This window comes from Protopterus annectens, chromosome 7.part0 (genome assembly GCF_019279795.1).
Source record: "Protopterus annectens isolate FY-2018-M chromosome 7.part0, PAN1.0, whole genome shotgun sequence".
NCBI lineage: Eukaryota > Metazoa > Chordata > Ceratodontiformes > Protopteridae > Protopterus > Protopterus annectens.
The window spans coordinates 1,990,344,533-1,990,365,652 of record NC_056739.1 but is presented as its reverse complement, the minus strand read 5'-3'; the positions used below and the strand labels follow the sequence as shown (position 1 = coordinate 1,990,365,652).

Sequence of the window (21,120 nt, the reverse complement as noted above, 5' to 3'; positions counted from 1 at the left end):
TAATGACCCTGATATTGGGGAAGCCAGCCAGAAAGGGACAGGACTGAGCAGTTGTATTTGTCCTTTCTTGTGGGATTGTTACTGGTTAAAGTCCTGACACAGGTTCACAACCTGGGGAAAAAAAATTTTTACTCCAAAAAGCACACTATATCAATAAATACAAGTACCGCAGCTGAGCATTATGACTTTGTGAAAGAGAACACACTCAGCCTCTCAGTATACAGACATTGTACTGCACCTGCATGTTCTAAATCTCTTTGTGACAACAACATTTCTGACTCTTAAGTCACACCTCTGGTATCTTCCAGTGCCAGGAATATACAGGAAAGAATGTGCCAATAGAAGACAGAATTGGATAGTCATGAGAGGTCACTGAAAAGTGGGGAATAAAAATAAAAGATTGGGGTGATTTAATCATTCCTTATCTCTCCTTGTTTACTTTAAACCCGTATTCTTTGTTATACTAACCTATGCTAAGCCAATGAAGCTGCCAAAGTTAAAAGCACTAGCAATCATTCCTGTAATTGACTCTTTCAAAGGTATCCTCTCAAAACTTTCATTGAATTATGATTCTTAACTACCTGCTCCAAAGAACCCTGACAGATTTTGTAGGGTACAAGATAAAAAAGCCATTTGTTGACACAGCTGTTAATGAGTTATCTGCTCCTAATAGGACAGAGAATACAGCTTCTCTGAGTATTCAGATATTGTCTTCCCAACAAGTACCAACAACTTAAATGAACCAAATGAATACTTCTGGTATGGTGACAATAACGATAGATGCCTCGACTCGGGGACACAAATTTTTATTTTACAAATATTCAAAAGATAAAAGTACGTTAAGCGCTTTCATCTGTATCCAGACTTCATCAGAACGTACATCTAGATGTTACAACTTGTTTATATATCTCATCTGACCCAATTTTGGCGCCAAAACCGATTGCGGTGCTAATTAAACATACATTGCATTGAAAATGCATTGGATTTTAAAAATAGCATAAATAATGTACCAATGTTGCTATTACTACTGTTGATATCATTATAAAATGATGATAAATATTGCAAGATGATGTACTTAATACATTTTTTAAAAAACATATAAAAAGTGAAATATACAATATAAAATATACATGCTAAAAATAATGTAAATCTTCACTATGCCCTAATAAAATAATGTATTTTCACTTTGTGTACACTCACTATATTGGTCCTGTGCTATTACCTGATACATTGATGGTAAAAAATACATTGATGGTAAAAAATACTAATATACTAATATAGCAGCCTGGTTCCACTAGCTTCTACCTATTTTCTCAATGTTAGAAAAGGTTTTATGCTGATGTTATCATTTATTCCTGGAAAGTTTGTGGCATCAGAAGTTATCTGCCACTTACTCTCTTTCATAGCTAAAATGGCTTTGATATTTCCCCCATACGGTGATTGTTCTACCTTGTCAATAATGTGAAACAGAAAATGATGATTTTCATTTGTATTAAATATATGACGATACAGAGCATTTCTGTTGTCTTTAATACTAATAGCATACTGATGCTCATAAATACGTCTTTTGAAATGTCTTTCTGTCTTACCTATGTAGAATGCATTGCATGCTACACAGGTGGCCAAATAAATCACAAAATTAGAACTACAGTTGCCATGGATACTTGGTATAAATGTTCGGTTTGTATTATCTAATCTGGTACCTCTACATATCTTGATGTGTTTGCATTGATTGCAATGCCCACATTTTGTCGTGTATTTGTTTACTCTTGCTGATTTACCTTTAGTGCTATCCAATAATTTTTTGATATTAAAACCTGTCTTGTATACTATTTTCGTATGAATGCCTAAAATTAACATGGACTCTTTAACTACAAATTGATTCCATCGCTCTTTTATACATGTTTCTATATATTTCACCATAGGTGAATAGGTTAATACACATACCCTTGGGCCGTACTCCGATGACGTATAATCACCCATAGTAGTTAAAGTGATGTTGTTGTCACCTAGCAAGGGCTTGAACTTTTTTCCCCATTCATCTATTATATATTTATTAATTTCATTCAGTACTTTTTCAGGATACCCTCGGTTGATAAACATAGTTCTAATAAGATCTATTTCTCTCAACATTATATCTTTTGTTGAGCACATCCGAGCTGCCCTTATGCATTGACCTTTATAAATACTTTTGAAAACATGCTTAGGATGGTTGCTGGTATATGCCAGATAGTCATTTGAAAAAGTATCCTTTCTATAAATACGTGATGTGAAGCCAGTGTCCCCATGACTTATATAAGTATCAAGATATGCTATTCCGTCCTCTTTTATAACATGGGTGAATCTCAAAAATTCCGTTGTACTATTGATATAACTTATAAATTATTAACTTATAAGTTATTGTCACCATACCAGAAGTATTCAGATATCACATTACATCAGTTTATTTATTTTATTTATTTATTTATTGACAGTTACTGTCAAGGATGCCGGGTTTATTATTCCCACTTAAAATGCCTTACAAAAGCATTCCCAATAAAATGTATCTAATTCTTCCTTAAACATTTCTAGATCACCAATCTGGTTAACATGTCTGGCAAGAAATTCAGTGACAGAACAACCTTCTCAGAAAACCATGGTATTGTTCTAAAATTCCTATTTTATTATAATCAGATATTGCACATCATGCCTTGAATTCCTAAGTAGGCCAAGACATTACAATAGAAATTCTTCTTAAGTGGTTGTGTGAACATAAATTAAATGGATCGTGAACGAAGACCAACATCCTTTCATATTTTTCCTTTTCCATATCTGATACACTTAAGTAATCTTTTGATTTGTTGCATGGTGTTTTATAAAGAACTACTACAATCCAAACTAGTCCTTACCAGGCAACCATAAAAACTGAGCATTACTGTGGGACTTCTCGACCTTATAAATATAATTGTACAGCCCATGATGTAACTATATATGCACACATTCTTAATATGATCCTGAAAGGACAGCTTGCCATTTATCCAAACTTCATAATCTTTGAAAACTGATCCAAAATGTGTAAGCATCAATATGACACTACAGCAGAGCCTTCATTGAGACAAATTACATAAACTTAGTTCAGCAGACTTTTATTTATTTATTTATTTTTTACTTATTTTTTGTCTAAGATACTGAGTTGTCTAAGATGTTTTGTAGATAACAGTCCTTAGTTTGCATGTTTTTATGTTAACCCATATAAATGGAACAAAAGACTGGCCTATCCATATTGATGTCATTTAAGTAGATGTTAAACAAATGTGTGCCCAGGATCAATCCCAGAGGCACCCTGAGATTCATTGACCTCCATTTCCCCATACCATCAGTCTCTAGATGCAAACTCTTTGGAAAATCGATTCCATATCCACATAACTGTAAGAGAAAAGATGTATATATGGGTCTACTTCATATTCCTGAAATTCTACAAGCACGAAGACGAAAAATCCTGAGATGACAGTCACGAGCCAGGAAATACCAAAACGCGTAAGTTTACCCAGGGCAAGTAAACCAACTCCGGGATCGCACTACAGTGGAGAAAGGTCATAAGTCCCCACATCTGGCAAATGTTTACTTGCCCTGGGTAAACTTATGTGGTTCGGTATTTCCTGGTTCACAATTGTCTCAGGATTTTCATCTTCATGCTTGTAGAATTTTGGGAATACAAAGTAGATGTATATACACATATATGCACTGATATATATATGTATCACTGATCTCCTAATGACTGGCAGATTTTTACGGTGTCAAGTTGCCAGCCCGGCACCCAACTCTCAAAGAAGGCACACCCACTAATGAACGCACCTACGTGCATGTCTTTAAAGTTCACTCGACCACAGGGAGGCCATGCAGACTCCGCACAGAAGGCGCTTCAGCCGAGAATTGAACTGGAGAACCTCTTGCTGTGAGGCGATAATGCTAACCGCTGCACAACTGCGGCCTGCATACATATATATATATGTGTGTGTGTGTGTGTGTGTGTGTGTGTGTATGTATGTACGACGATTACAGTGCATTTAGCAGCCATTGCAAATTTTCACAATGGAATTTACAATTCATCTGTTATGGCACACCAAGTGTGCAAAGCCTTCATGAAAGGAGTATTGCATATTAAACCTCCAGTCACGCCTCCTATAGTGTCATGGGACTCGACTTTGGTGCTTCAGTCGTTGACAAGTCCTCCCTTTGAGCCTTCTAACTCCTGTGATATAAAATTTTTGTCTTGGAAAACTATACTTCTAGTAGCCCTTACCTCAGCAAGAAGAATATCTGAGTTGCAGGCCTTGAAGTGTCGAGACCTTACTTGGTTTTTCATAGGGAAAGCGTGTCCCTACGTACTGACCCCTCCACCTTGCCCAAGATCATTTCTCTGTTTTCCATTAATCTGTTGACGTACTGGTTTTCTTTCCTCACCTTTCAAATAGAGGTGAATACCTTCTGCATACCCTCTGTGTTCATGGGTAACTTCATTTCTACTTGGACAAAACAATCTTTCAGGAAAACAGATTTATCTGTGGCTTTTGCAGGACCCAGATTGGGTAAGCTTGTTTCCAAAATGATTTTATCTTCTTGGCTCAGAAATGCCATTACTTTCATCTACCATCAGAACAAAGTGTCCTTACCTTCCAAAATAAAGGCTCCCTCTACTAGATCATTGGCTACTTCAGTGGCTTTTCATTTCAGAGCCTCTATGGATGATATCTGCACAGCAGCCTCTTGGGCATGACCTCATATCTTTATCATTCATTACAAATTGGATTTGGCCTCCAGGGGACGAGCATCTTTTGGTTCTATGGTGCTTAGGAATGTCCTTCCTTAGGGCCACCCAGGACTCAAGTAGCTGGGGAGTCGGTCCTAACAGTAAGGAATGAATAAAGATTTACAACATTAGATTATGGTAAGACACAACTTCTTTATGTTCCATCTGTGTTGTAGATCTTCCTTACTTCCTGCCCTCCTTCCCCCTACCTGGAGTCTTGGTGGACTTCAGGATTTCCTCATTAGTTAAGGTATCTGCTCAGACAGAGCCTCCCTACTATATCACCATTTCGTCTATACTATAATGGTGGGCAAAGTTAATGTGAAGAGACTATGATAGGGGCATTGTGGGTATGTCTTAGCTGAAAGGTTTTGGCTGGCCCGAGCTTGATAACGGCCGTGTCTGTTCCGAGGACGGAACCGAAGTTCTAACAGTAATGAATGAATAAAGATCAACAACACAGATGGAACATTATGGTAAGATGTAATTTTTTTTTTGTGAGTTGGGATCATTAGATAGGAGGAAAAATCAATGTTAGGGAAGAATTAATGTACCCTTTCCCGTAGTTGCCTTTTATCATGTCTCCATAAATATGGATGTTGCTGAACAAAATCATGTGTCGTACATAATTTACCACTATTGCCTTTGTTTTTAGCTTAATTCATTTTGTATCCAGAAAAGATTTGAAACTGCCTCAAAATATTACATAACAATGAAATGTCCCTGTCCGGTTTTGTCAGGTATAAAATATTATTTGCAGATAGACAGCTTTCTTGATTATCATACCAGTTACATTCTTGAATTTCTGAGTCTGTTTTCTTTGCCATTGGTTCTCAACATAATGCAAATAACAAAGGGAAAAGATGACACCCCTGCCTGGTTCTTCTGCTGAAACAGAAATTATCATAGTGGAACCCACCCACTTTCATTTTTGCCTCTGATCCTTCATATATCCTCCTAATCAGCCGTACATTTTTATCTAGCAATGCAAATCCTTCATTGCCCTGCTCGTAAAGTCCCAGCTGACTCTCTCAAATGCTATCTCTGCATCAAGACCCACCAACAACAGTGGTATTTTCTTACATTCTGTGTCCCTTAGAATCATCTATTCTGTTTAATGCTGTCAAATGTTTGCCTCCCCTCCACGAAGCCACATTGATCCATATCTATCCCTTTAGCCATTATGAACACTTTTTTTTAAAAATCCTGGTTTAGGATTGAAATGGGCCTGTATGAAGCGGGATCTGATGGGTCTTTAGCCTTTTAAGGTATTACAGTTACCACCGCTTTCTTTCAGGATGTTGGTGCTTCTCCTCTTAAAATACTGTTAAACAAAACCTTCTAGATCTTTACCAGTTTTCAGTCCAAGCTTCCACAGAAATACCATTTCATTCCTGGAGACTTTACTGTGGATTGGTTATACGTCATCATTTTTATCATCTCCCCTCTTGTCCTGTTAGTAATTGAGCCTCATCTACCTCTAACCTTAGCACATTTAATTCTTTCTTAAAGATATTTTCATTTGTACCTTTTCTTGAGCACCATATTTCTTACTTTATACAGACTTTCTTACAATTTCTGAAATGTTTCTAGTACCTCGACAGGATTTCTTATCTTCCTTGTTATAGGCTCCCTATTGTCATGATAAAAGTTCTTGTGCTGTGGAGTTATTAAACATTTGCTTAACAGCAGTCTTTCTAAACTCATTAAAGTTATCAAGGTAATCCCTTATTTTCTGTTGATCACTCTGCAATTGGTCCTCCTGTTCTGCGAGACTCCCCCATTCTGCATTACTTTAACCTTTTAGTCTCTAATTATAGTTACTTAACCATATTTTTCTTTTATTTCCACCCTATTTTTAAGCTCCACTTTAATTTTATTCCACTCCCTAGCTATATTTTCAGAAGGAATTTCTGTTTTCTCTAATAACTCCCGAATAAATTCCACTACCCATTCCTTAAATTCCTATCTTTTCAGCAGATATGTTTGGAAAGTGCTAGTGTCTCATTTTTATTTCATTATCCTGTGTTTTTATTTTAGTTATTGTTTAAAAAAAATGTTTGTGTGTGATCTGAAAGTTATTGGATGCGTATCAAAACTTTGTTAGAGGTTGCATGTTCCTGTGAAGTTCTTTCTAGCATAGCTCAGATTTTGTGTCATGGGGAATAATATGTACATTCACTCAACTCCTATGTCTTCCATGCCAAATATTTTCATAATTTTCTGCAAAACCCTACCCTCCTTTGTTATAGTTTTCTTTTGGGCAGCCAGAGACATCTTCACTGCTGCAAATCAAATTCCAGTGTCATTATGTTAAGTTATTCAACTTTTTTTTTTTTTTTTAAGTATCTAGTTCCAACATTTGTAGTACATGCATAAACTAATGTTTGGCAGGTTGATCTTTTTATACAGCAGTTTCTTGTCCTATCCATTTTGAGCCTAAGTTGCATCTTGAAAAACGTTTTGCTTTATCGAAAGCCCTTAGCACCCCAGTACACATCTAAAACCTGTTAACTTAATACTAACACACACAACTGTGTACATCTTCATATATGGAAGTTTGCTCCTCCTAATAGGAGCAGTTGTCCTAAACACTGACAGCCACATTCATAGACTTGGGTTAACCTAAAAGGAAGGTTATCCATGCTAAGATGCATGGTGCAGCCTGTGTTTCTACGAAGTGTTGTCTGGTTTCGTCATGTCTTTATTGATGTCCCAGACTGGGAAAACCATTGAATGCTTTCAGAAAACATTATCTACTAGCCATTGAAAGAAAGATGTATTCTGTTTGTAGTGCTCTTTTTATCAAATTGTCTCCATGGAGACATAAGAACCTGCTATAGAGTTGCTTCTGTAAGCATTTATTTATTTACTAGAGGAAAGCTTTATTATAGTCTGTGTTTTTATTTGCTTTCTCTCAAAACTTGTTACTAGATCAAGCCGAGGGCCTTTATCCAGTCATTCCCCTTTTAAGAATGAGAAAAGCACATAATTTTTCTTGCATCATGCTCATTTGACCAGACTTTATTATGTTGCAGTGCCTACATTTCTTAGAACTGAACAAGAAGAGCGAAAAGGGGGGGGGGAGCAGGTGCACCTGCTGACTTTAGCATCCCCATTACACTTGAAAATTACCAATAAAACTTTGCTTTATAGCATGCAGATTGTATCATACATTACAAAAATACTAATGTTAAGAACATTTTATTTTACTTGACTCTCTCCCTCCTCTTGCTATCTCCTAAGTATCTTCTAGATGTTAATGGCATGAAGTAGGGCATATGCTTTTGAGTCCCCTACAAGTTTAGTAAATTCCAAGTCCAGTATTTCCATGTTTTCTTCTGTCATGTTTCACAAATATTAATGCTTAGTAATCCCACATTTATTTGTCAATTTCCGAGTTGTTGGTTTTATTTCTGTTTACCTCCATCTCCCAGATCCAATATCTGCTTCATTTTCAATGTAGTTTCAGTTATTCTAGTCATCTCTTCTGCTTTGTGTCTCAAGCATTTTCCATTGCAACAATGGAAAATGTTTCATTGGCACAGTCTCTCTCTGGTCTTTATTACCAGAACAAGAAGCAGAATCTCCTGTTTAACAGCTCACGTTTTGTTGGAGAAGCTTTAGTATTTCCTGCTTCGCATGTTCTGCATCAAAAAATGACTTTGTCCCTCCAGGAAAGAATACTCTGAAGATGGCTGGGTACAGCAGTTTGAATCTCACACCTGCTTCATGACATTCCCTGGTTAGTGGAATAACTTTACTCTTCTTTTGCCTGGTGTACAGTGAGTAATCATTTTCCACATTCAGCTGTCTGCCATTTTCAGTACTTTGTCCTTCTGCCACAGTTTTGTCCAAATCAGTTCTTCTTTTTGTAGGATTGCATCTGTACTGTTAGAGGTCTAGATTGCTTTCTCATGGCCAGGTGGCCAGTTTTGGAGCATACACATGATTTGACCCTCCATTTAACAACTGCTGTGGAATACCAATCCAGTTGCTTATTTGTGCTTTCATAAAATTAAGTCAGTCTGTTTGTTCTATCTCCTCTGGTATAACAGAAAATCTCAGGGTTTCCCTATGTGCTCTGTCCTCCACTTCTGTCATTTTTTGAAACTTCTCTTTTTAAGCAGTGTCATGTTCAGCCAGCATTTTTTTCATTTCAACCTCTGATTTTTTTCTGTTTTATCACCTCATCTGAATATCTGTTTAAAGCTTCTTCCATTTTTTTCCAGCCTTTTGTTGCTTCAGATTTGTTATACTCCATCACTGTTTTGTTTATTTTAATTGGCTCTGAGTACATTTGACTTATTTTTTTTTTCCTCTACATTACTGGAAGTCGTGTCTTGCACCAAAGCTGGAGCTTGCACCACTTTTTTGCTGAATAGCTGCATAATTCTTCCTAGTGTTTTTTTCCCTCAGTTTTTGTGATTTGATTTTCTTTCAGATTCTCTGAATTTCTTTTTTACTGGCATCTACACAGTGCACTTGCTAGTCAGTTACTGAAATTTACCCAAAAGTACAAGTTTATTGGCTTTCTTCTTAGTTTCTGGTTTTCATACTGGGAGAGCTAAAATTATGCTGTTATTTAGTGTGCAGCCATCTTGGAAGTCTCCCCCCCCCCCCAAACACACACAGACCAGGTTTAAGATTAGTCACATTTGTACTTGGGACTTTTAAACTGTGCAAAATGCATGTGTCTAGACTTCCCAAACTGCAACAGAGATGTAGCATGCTACATTTTTTTTTCCTGATATTGGAACAAAGAAATGTAGTTTTGAGGTTTGCCCATGTTTGTATCCAAAGAAGTTTCATTGGATGTTTTGAGATTATAGATACTTAACAATTTTTAAGAGTGATAAAGACATTCTTAGTACGGAGCACTGCAAATTTCACTTATCTCCCCCCAAGTTGTAAAAGAATTGTTTAATTCATTTTGACGTAGAGGAGGCTTTTTAGGAGTAATTCACTGTTATAAATTTTGGGTTTTCATTTGTTAGTATTCACAAGTTTTTGTCTTAATATGTTAAAAACATTAAGGAACGTGACTCAGGCTGCTGAAGTGGAATTCTCATTTGACTCTGTTCTTTGTTAAACTCCCTGCTTTTTTGACCGTTTTTTGACATCAAGCAACCTTTTGACTGAATCTTTTTGCCTCCCAAAATCCCCAATCAGGGCTATAACCTTTGCACACTACTACAGATTTATTTAGTGCTGTAAGGCAGCAACTCAGTTTGAATCCTCCGTTTCTGTATCTGAAGTTAAAAGTAAAGAAAAAAATAAACAAGCACAGGAATCTGTCTAGTTCCAGCCTCACCAGCTTGAGTGTTGAGGAAGAAATAAAAAAACAGAAAAACTTGTCTTAAAACTTTGCTGAGCTCAGTCACAGTAATTTCCAAAAATCATGAAACCCAGGTAGTGTTCCAAAGCAACAAGTTTTTTAGTCACAGACAATCCTCAGTAACAAAAAAAATGTAAATACTGTGCAGTGTTAAATTTATTTGCTTTTATACACTTAGAAGTAGGTAGGGAAAATATATGTATTTAATTTTAAACCAGCCTATTCCAGGCAAACAGTATAAACAGGGCTGTAAAAGTGCATTTAAGAACAGCAAGTACTCATCTGACACGATGCTACTGATTAGATCAAACTAAATCCTAGTTAAGGAAAACACTGCATGTCTATTTGCAACCATCATTCCAAAGTCCGGTGTTAAGAAAAGAATTACATATATATAAATAAACTTTTAACTAAAATCACTTTCAGCTAACTAATGGAATAAAGCCTTCATCAGGTCTGTGACGAGAATTAAAATCATGTACATAGGAAGATATGTAAAAAGAGCTAACTAGATGCATGAAAATACACACAAAGGTATCTAACAAGAAAGTACACACAAAGCTATCTAACCATAAACGTTATATTTATAGTGGTCTAATTAGATAAATGTATATCTGTGTAATACTATTTAATAGCACCAGGAACATTTTTCACATACAGAAGACGTTTATGCTGGCACTGGGTGTATCTGGTTCTGTCCGCACCTGTAATAATCCAGAGTGTGTATGGGAGAAGCTTTCTGTATTTTATTTACCTTTCGTGTAATTGGGTGCAAGTCATTCTGTACAATGCATTTTGGTATCCCCTACTGTATGTGAGTGCCAAGAAGGAGATGGCCTTCTAACCTTGTCTGGTGGCTGTGCTTAGTCTTTGTCATGCTGCTACTGTTTATCACCATCCCATTGCTATGTGGCAAGGGTGATGACATTTGTGTGCCAGTGTTCCCTGTAGATGCAAGAACTAAGCAGCGTATTCTCCGTTACCGTGCAGAAAGATTTAATTAATTTAATTTTATTTATTTGTAAACCTCTCTGATTTAGTGTTGTTACAGCCTGCCTGCCACACACAGACATGTGCAGCTGAAAAGGGGAGCTGACCAGTAGAAGTTCTCAATTTTGCTCTCTAGCCAGTCAGAAAGCTAGATGAATCCATCTTGCCACAAATGCTAATGACTGAACTACAGATTTCTTGCCTGTTGCTGCTGTCTCTATACTGTCTTCCTTGTTTTGACCAGAGGGTGACCTAGCCTTTCTTTTTGAAGAATATCTCCAGCAGTACTACTTTTGTATTTGGCAATATTTACATTTTAGCTACATGATGCTCATTTTAATGTGCATGTTTGTTTTTTGTGGTTTTGCCTGTGTGTAAAATGTTTACCTTGTTGTTTAGTGAGTCCAGCTCTTCCTGACGTTATGAGACTTTATCACGCCAGGCTTATTTGTCATTTTTACCTAGTGATCCTTTATACATGCTTTATGGACTTCTGAATGAGATGCCTCTGCAAAGTATTTGTGTTTTTGTCTTTTGTTCAGGGCTAATTTCTTGTTGGTAAATGGCCAGTAATTATTCTCAAAGTAAGCATGTGCCCTAAGTTTCCTGTAATACAGATCTAAAATAAGTTACAGTTTAAATTGTTTAGAGTGCAGTTTAAAATGTACATAAGTAACATTATTACCTTTTAGTCTTGAGTCAAGAATAACTCTTCAGGATGTGCAAAACATTTCCTCTTTATTTAAATCCACATATGTCAGTGCTGGGAGACTTGCTTTCACAATGTTTCCAAATCAGTCTCACCAAGCAGCAAAGTCATACAGGTTTTATATTCTTTATCAGTGTTATGCATGCAGAATGTTTACGTTTCATGTTTGACAAATAGGATCTCTGCAGACCCTCGTGCTTCTCGCTTAGTGCTGCACGTGAACACTACCAACCATGTTTTTGTAACAATAATGTTTTGGAAAAACACAAGCCACCTGGCCTGGCTTACCTCTCTCTTGTTTTTTGACCTTGTAGATTTCACTACCAGTAATACTGTCTCCCCAACATTCCTTTTAAGTTGGGAAGGTTAGAGCTCACATAAAACAAAGTCTCTTTCACATTGTGTTCTTTCCTCCCTTCGTAGGCATTCCAGAACCAGACTTGATAAACCATAGTACATCCCTTAACCCCTTCAGCCCTTTCTTTTACCTTCAGTCGTCTTGTTAATGCATTTTATAGCTTAATATTAGAATGCTGTTATGAAACACAACGACAAGAAATTTCTGTGGTTTACATAAGTATGCGTTTATATTGCATATCATTAAACATTTTGTTTGTGCAGAAACTTTAAGTTAATATGCATTTTATGTAGAATGATCATGAGAAATGCATTTTTCTCTAACAAGAAATACAGTGAAATGCATAAATTCATTAGGAAGCTGAACTGTCAAACTGTTATGTGTTTTTTTTTATTTGACTGTGCTGCAGGTGAAAGGAGAAGATGAAGAAGAAAATGTCCTGGAACTACAAGAGACAGAAGTCCGTGAAAAGAGGTAACCTCTTCATAGAAGATAGTGTAATGTGTACTACATGAATATTATAAGACCCATTGTTCAGAAAATTATCCATGTATGCCATAAATTCCTTATGTCAAATTTTGTCTGAAAACTAGTATTAAAAATAAAATACAATAAAATGTGTTGTGGTTTGTTACTGCAACCATAGCAACCAATGTGTCCATGAAATATTATTTGCTGAAATAAAACCACTTGGTGCAAAGTCAGATTATCACTTTAAATGTTTTGGTTTTTGGAGCTGGTAGTATAATGCTGGAAGGTGTGGAAGTTGGCATTGGACAGTTTGAGGGCCTGTGGGCATCTCCTGTCCTTGTGAGATGAGTTCTCTAATTTTTCCACCACTCTTGTGTTTTTTTTTTTTTTTTTTTTTTTTTTTTTTTTAAATGAAGGCTGAGTATCATTGCTGAAGTGGCATACATGAGTTTGAATGGGAGTGAACTGTTGTCTTGATGGCACTCTTCAGAATTGTACTGGGTTCAGGCGGGTGTTTCTTTCATGGGGCTGGAATTCATCATTCTGGTTAATGACCAAAGGTTTAATGAAAGTTGTTTGCTGACTTTTTAATACCACCCATATTACTTTACAGATCTGGTAGAAGGGTTTTCTGCCTTTTGATTGGCAGCTAACACTGCAGTGCAGCATAAACAGGGTGCTGCATTCCTGAGTGTGCCATCCTTCAGGAGGCCCCATCTGCCTGACTTGGTGGTAGCTAAGATGAACATAAACGATCCCATAGCACTTAATGAAAAGGGTAGGGAAGTCTGCTGGTGCCCTGGCCAAATTTTCCTCCTTGGTATGAATACCACCTTGGGTCCTCTATGAATAGAGGCCATTGACCTAGTGGGACTTAACTGGTTAATAAAGTGTAAATAAATAAACTTGGCTTGAGAATTAGTATGAGAAATACCCAATATTCGTTATATATGGCTGCATAAGTAGCCTTCATTGTATGGGTTGTATCATGCCAGTTATTCCAGAAGCTTTCGCTCCCTCCCACTCGTGCCGAGACTGCTGTCTCATGCTCCCGTGTGGTGAAAAGAGCAGCCTGGGTTTAAGTGTTACAGGCCCTATGTACAAAAAGATACTATAATTTGCTGAGGGGGTGGTCTCCTTCTCCAGTTCTGCTAGTCTTAGAGGCTTTCTTAGATGCTGTTCCATCTACCACTAATTCTCCAAATTTCCAGCTTCCAGATATCAAGAAGCCTGATGAAAGTCCTCAGGTATTTTACAAAACTTAAGATGTTTAACATTCACACTGTGTGTCAGTGGCATATGGTTCTGTGTCTGCGCATACCCACAGTGACAGCGTTCTAGAGCTCAGAATTCCCTCCTCTGACCCCTTGTGATAGAGGATCAGCTATGCCCTTCCATCAGGGACACCTAACCCCTGTCACAAGAAGTCACTTGTTCAGTCTTTTAGTTCCAGTTGTAGGAGTATTTAAATTTCCTCAGCAACTTGCATTGGTGGATTATGGCTTCCAGAGTCTTAGATCCTTTTGGGAATTCCCCTTCCTTTTTTATTATTATTCAGATTTTTTTTTTCTGTTTTAATAAAAGAAACATGTATGTGCATAATTTTTTTTTTGTCATAGATTTATAAGAAGTTACTAGGCTAATTTCCATAGGGCCCTTACAAGCCTAGTCGAGTTCTACCTTTCTTTCCATGATCAGCACCTATTGTCTTGTCCAAGAGGGACACAAGTGGAACCCCCGGGGTGAATTTATGGTTATCCATCCAATCATCCAGATTGCATTTGAAGAGGGCCAATGAGTTGCTCTGTTTGACATGAAGCAGGAGTCTGTTCCAAAGGTGTGGTAACCTCTGGGAGACAAATCTGACCCTCCAGTAGGTTATATTAATGTTACATACCAGTTTAAGGTCTTTAGAGCGAGTAACCTGTGTACCATTTGACTTGAAGAGATGCAGCATTTCCAGTAAAGGAGTGTCAGATTGCCTTGCATGCAAGGCGGAGATTCCCTCTGACTACTCCGTATGAAACGGAATAAAGTGACAATGATTTCAAACGATCCACATAGGACAGATGCTGAAGACCTTGAATTTTCTTTGTGCCACAACAACGCTACTTTACTCATTTCAAACTTGATTAACAAACACCGGAAAGCATAAAACTTACTTGAGCCAGGCTTGTTAACCTCACGGACAATGTGGGTCATGCCTGCCTTGTATCCATGGAAAGCAGTCAGGTGAATAGGCTTGCTGGGATCATCTGTGAGAAAACAACTTTCCTCTGTGCCTGCGGCTTCATTTTCCTCTGTGCCTGCGGCTTCGTTTTCCTCTGTGCCTGCGGCTTTTCTTACCTGGTAGAAATCGCAAAGAGCCATGTGGTACTACTGCCAAGAAAAAAAATTGTACTAAAACATTGGTTCTGAAAATTTCAAACCTTGAGTATGCAAATCCAAGTCCACAGCTAAAAGCAGCTCTCCTGGCTACAAATGTACCATAGCAAACACATTTTAGTAATAGTGGTCACCCCTACCAGAGGGGGCACAGCTTGATTTTTCAACTAACAAATCATTTATATGTACCTCAAACTTATCATTTGTCAGTTGACAGTACACTGTGTGGCAGTCTTCAGATTCCTTAAAGCAACTTCCTAATGCAACCTTATCAATTTTAACAGCTTATCCTGTCTGTATACAGTACATTTGTGGCCTCTAATATTTCTCAAAAGCTGTGGCAGTTTTATTGTCTAGTGCAGCTGAACATGTACTGTAAGATTCAGTCATACAACAAGGAAGAAAAATAACTCAAATTATACCAGAAAGAGCATGACTGCACCACTAACCACTCGTGTAGATATCAAACACATTAACAAGCTGCATGGAGCAGAGTACAGAAAATGGCCAAAGTCATTTTTATTTTTGGGGGGGTGGGGGATCCAAGAAAAAAGGAAGAATCTCCAAAGTAGACCCGAGACAACTACATACAGAACACACCAATGGCAATCCATATTACTGATCAAATCAACAGATAATACTTCCATGCGCTTTAGCATGACCATTTTCAATATCATTTACTCACAAAGCACCATTACTACAACCTCACTGCCTTTTTCTATACACAAAAGGCTTCATGGATGTTGGTTCTGCAACAGTCGCAAAACAAGTGAAAGTTGAGGTACTAGACTTAAACTGAGCACCTTGAAGATCCACCTCCCTAGGAGTTTCATCCTTGTGTAAAACCCTCCATAGTGAAACACATATAACTTCTATTCTTCCCAAACTTAAATTTGCCTAGAACTACCAAACTTAAATTTGCCTAGAACTACCAAATTATAAGAGCCCACGGCACTTAAGACTACTTCCTGAGTACATCCGACATTAGCCACCCATTACAGTAACCCTAAATTAGTGTGTCCAGCTCTTAACACAATGGAAGTTTGTCTATGAGAACACCCATACAGGCAAGGTGTAACCCTTCCATTTCCACTGTTACAAATCCGTAGTTCTAGGCTAGGATTTGCAGTTTTTCTTTCATTCACAGTGGGGTCACAAACATGCTAAATCATTAAGGTTCACTGCCCTGCTTCCTAAATAGCATGTAAGCAATGAATGTTGGATCTCACTATGCTTTACACTTAAACCACACTATTTTATACCTGCAGAAAGTAACAGAAAGCAGGAACAGTCCAACAACGCAAGACTACGATAAAATCAAGTTTACTGATACCAACTTCAAACAAATAAAAACATGTAAACACATTAAGCGCTTTCGTCAGTAGTTAGACTTCTTCAGAATAACATTATGCTGCCTGTTCACACACATTTGTCGTTTTTATTTTTGATACCTGCAGAAAGTGCTCATTACATTGTAAACATGAGGCAAGAACAGTGTGGATTACCAAGTATCCATGCCCACAGATCCTTCAATACAGAAAGAAATGAATGCATCCAGGGAGCTGGACAAGGTAGTCTTCTGGAGACTAGCAGCACAGTGTGTCAGTGTGACTACCACCCTTCAAGCAATTTGGATATGAACAAAACATCTATAGAAAGATATTAAACATTGCTTCCTACTGGAAATAAAATCTAACTTAACTGTTTGGGAACAGTCTAACAACTTTACAAAAGTTTTCAAAGATCTATTCCATTCAGATGTGTTCTGTTTTGCATACTCCTTCCATCCAAACCACAGTACCACAAAAACCTCAGCTTAACCACAACAGTAGTGCACCACCAACTATAATACAAAAGAGTGGTGGTACACAATATTCTGAAATAGAAAGGACATCTTTCAGTTACACATTCTACTTCCCCCACTACCTTCTGCCCTCATCTACGCACCATTTTATATTTTAAAGAATAATTAAATATGTATTCACACATAGGGTATGTGTACATTAAAGGCAAAACATTTTAATAGCCCATTTTCTCCCAATATTAATGCTCTCAATAGGGTGGGCGTGAGAAGGTAATGGAGGACATTTGAGGGGAGGCCTGTTGCCTCAGATGCACTCCCAACACCCTTGAGCAAAGATCTTTAATATCTAGATCACAGACGTCCACTTCCTTGCAAACCCCAACCCTGTGAAGTATTAAGACTTGCAGGTCATTTTGGAGGCTGGGACTTGACATTGTACACTTCAAATCCAAGTCCCAGTAGGTAATGACAGCCACTCGGACTTTTTTGGAGAATCATCATAAAGTGGCGTTAAAGATTTTGGCCGCCTGCTTTGACGAGAGTCTGAAGTGTACAAAACTTGCTATAAAAAAAAAGAATGATGACTCATGAGGGAACAGCTCTTTGGCTCCGTTTCTAGGGACTACGTGGTTACGTGTCAATGCACTATCAAGGTATTTAAGGAGCAAATATTAACAAAAATCTACAGTGTAGCAGTAAAGCTCAATTGATGGCCACTTTGATGTTTAGATGTATAGTACAATTTCCGACAGGAGGAGAATTTTTTTTTCCTTTTAACAGTTGTACAAAGTCTTACCAATTGACTGAACAAATTTGTAGGCAGTTCGTTAAGAAACTATGTGATTTTTTTAATCTTCCTTTGAAGCATTAAAGCCACTTTCTTCACTACAGTAAAACACAATGTAGATTCTCTCAAACTCATGCTAAACAGGGACAGTGCAGTGAGGCATCACACATTTCAAGACACAGTTTGAAAATTTTGAAATGTCAAAATGGCGTTAAATATTACCCACAAAAGCACCTTACATTGAAGCTTAATGCTTTACAGACAGCTGCACAAACACTGCTGTCTCTACTTGGACAGTAAGGCGCCTAGGACTTGCACTATAAAACACGGTGAACTCAATAGCTCCTCTTGCATACTACTACTAAATAGTTTTCAAGCTGCCTCTACCCCCATTTTTTTCCAAGAGTATGACATGGACTAGAATACTAACCAGAAGAGAGCAACACACAAAAATTGAATACACAACTGCGTGAATGTATGTAATGGTAGACTACTGCAAAATTGTACTCTAAGATAATAATAAACCTAGTATAAAAGCAGCAGTGTCCTAATTTTTCACTGTACTTTAAGTTTTCTAAAAACTAATTGAACAAAATTTATATAATACATATTCTAGGAAAACAGTAAAATTTAAAAATAATTGAAATAAAATTTGCTAGTTACTACTGCTGTTAGTTCCTGATGGAATTCTAACTTAACTACTGTGTTGTTTGTAGCCTTAATACTGCTTTAAAGGAGTACAACCGGTTTCTCTAATGTATTCCTCAACTTCACGGCCCTTTTCCTCCCTATTTACATTGTCCTCTGTAAAGCAACAACAGTAAAGCATTTACAATTTTTATAATTCCCCTTACTTCTGTAACAGAAGTCTACCTTCTCATACTGTGATGGTTTCACTTACAAAATGATTCTCTCACATTTGAATAAAGCTTGCTGGAGTCTCCCAGTTACTGACATCATTGAGGCCAGGCAGTGCAGGTACATTTTTTTTTTTTTTTTAATCAGTTCCCTCCCCCAAAGTGACATCACCACAGCCATCATCTGATTCCAACTAAAATAATAAGACTCACCCATTCTGTGATGTCATGGCTCCCTTGTCCTTCCCCCAGCCTGAGTGCTGTTCATTTTATTCAGTAGTAGTGTAGTAACACCGATGTTTGGAAACGCAGAAATTTGGTATGCATACTTGTACATTCTGCACGGCAAATGATGCTTAGGTGGTGTATCGCTTGCATACTTCTCTGTTGTATTTGCACCAGATACTGCTAGTGTGCAGTGCAGGAATAGAAAGATTAAAACATTACCCTGGTATCAGAGGTGGCAGTGCAACATATTCATAGTGGCTTAACATGAGAGTAGCTCTAAGCAAACACCATGTGAAACCTGAACAAGCACCTAGAATTATTCAGTGCAGCTTCCACACCTTAAGTCTGAAAATGAATTCACATACTCACATGAACAGGAGTAGCTTCATATTGATGGCTAAAGGTAGGTGTATGGGCATGTCGGGTGGTTACTACACTGCAAAACTGGTATGTAATGGTGGAGATATTTGAAAGGCATGAGCAAACACACCACTATATTTGCCATAGCACCAATTGAACTGGAGGATGGCAAATAGATTTAGTAAGGGATATTGTCCATGCACAAATATTTCAACAGTAATTCTTTGCAGTGACATGGGATCTGATTCAAGATAAGTTAACCTTGATGTCCTTTATTTAAAAAAAAAAATCAATAAAAAATTTACTTTGTTATAAGTGACTTCTGGACACAAGAAAAAGGAAGGGAAAATATAGCAATGTGGTTTGTATGTACAAAGACAAATCCAGGGACACTGCAAAAGGTTTTTTTTTTTTTTTTGCAAACCAACCAGTGGAGTAAAAACATATGAAGGCAAGCACTGCATACCAACACACTTTGCACATGTAAATCTCAATTTTTAACAAGTTGGAAGCATGAAGTGGTACCTTAACACTTAAATTAATAAAGATCTAAACTGGTTAATCGTATAAATGTTTTATTCTTTAGTTCCTTGGTGCAAGACCTTACTGGATGTGATTGCAATCAAGTAAGGCCATGGCTATAGTGCAGCAAAAAAATGTCCCCTCTAACAAAGGAAATGCTAGAGCAAAGATTAAATTACATGAGTCAAGCGCCCTGCTGAGATCCGCCAATCAATGGAATTACCAGGTCAAATTACCCTCAGGACTTTGACAGCTAGGGAAGCTAAGTGTTATGGGGGAGGGGAGAAGTAAATGGACTGGAATTCATTGTCTCACAAATTAGTGCCATTTAAACTAAATTAGGAAAAAAGGCAGCAGGAAACAGCACTTTGAGTGTGTTCTGTGGCATTTGCACTGTTTCTGTTTTAAGTAATCATCCAGCAGCAAGAATGTTACTTACGCTGTTCTATTTTACTCAGTACTTTGTATGCATGCAACATCTATGAAATGACAGGAACTTTAGGCAAACGGAGGCCTGCATGATGTAACATTTTTGAGTCAAACAATGATTTCTGGGATACTGGATGGCAACCTGATTTATCCAAACCACGTCAATATGCCAGCCTCCAGGTGGTCAGAGTCTGGAATTGCATATAAAAATATTTAAAATCCTGTAAATAATCCCAGAGTGTTAAAAGTGTAGGAAACATCATGCCATGATGTTTTAAACATGTTTTTTGATTCTGTGGGTGCGGTACTCCTTTAAAGCAGTTATTGGGCTTTTGTAGTGTTGTATGATATGTACTAGGAAACTGAAGTTCTGTGGTGTCAGTCTTAACAGTAAGTACTGCCTCCTGCAGGTAGAGCCACAATTTAATGTCACCCATTTCTCTGTTTCATTTTGAAGTTATGGCAGGAAAATAATGCATTTCTTCATTTTTTTTTATCCATTTATCTGATATTTACTTCTGATTTAACACTGCTATAGCAGTTTTTATCTTTAAATCATGATTTTACTGCAGATTTTTACTTTTTGTATTTCTTTGGAGAATTTCTCACTCCTGACATGGGACTCTCGTAAGCAAATGCTTTATTTATGCTGTTTTCAAAGGTTTTTATTTATTTATGTGTGTATGTATTTATTTATTTTTAACATTTAACTGGGAAAATCTGACTTGGAACAAGACAATTTTCAGCAGAGGCCCAGGGAGAAATGCTCCTGACACGTCTCTTTTTGTAACATGGGAGGAAACCGGAGCACCCGGAGGAAACTCACATGAACACAGGGAGGACATGCAGACTACGCACAGAAGGCACCAGCTGAGAATCGAACCAGAAAACCTCTCGCTATGAGGCGACAATACTTAACTGCTGCAAAACTGCGCCGTCCAAAGATTTCGGTTTGATTTAAGGATATATATTTGGTTTGTTGATATTGTTTGGACAAGTGAATTTTACTTTGGTACTGTGATGGCATGTGCTGTTTATTATTACACTGTGCAGGTTGTAGAGCAAGGCTCAATATATTTTAAACCATTTCCGA

General features: G+C 37.4%; 1 protein-coding gene across 1 annotated transcript in view; it reads left to right on the top strand.

Moving 5' to 3' along the window:
- RPN1 (ribophorin I) overlaps nt 1-21,120 on the top strand; it is a 937,203-nt gene that overhangs the window by 106,828 nt on the left and 809,255 nt on the right. The window contains exon 2 of the mRNA XM_044078412.1: nt 12,594-12,658. Within this exon, the coding sequence (XP_043934347.1) occupies nt 12,594-12,658 (65 nt within the window). The remainder of the gene's footprint in view (nt 1-12,593; nt 12,659-21,120) is intronic.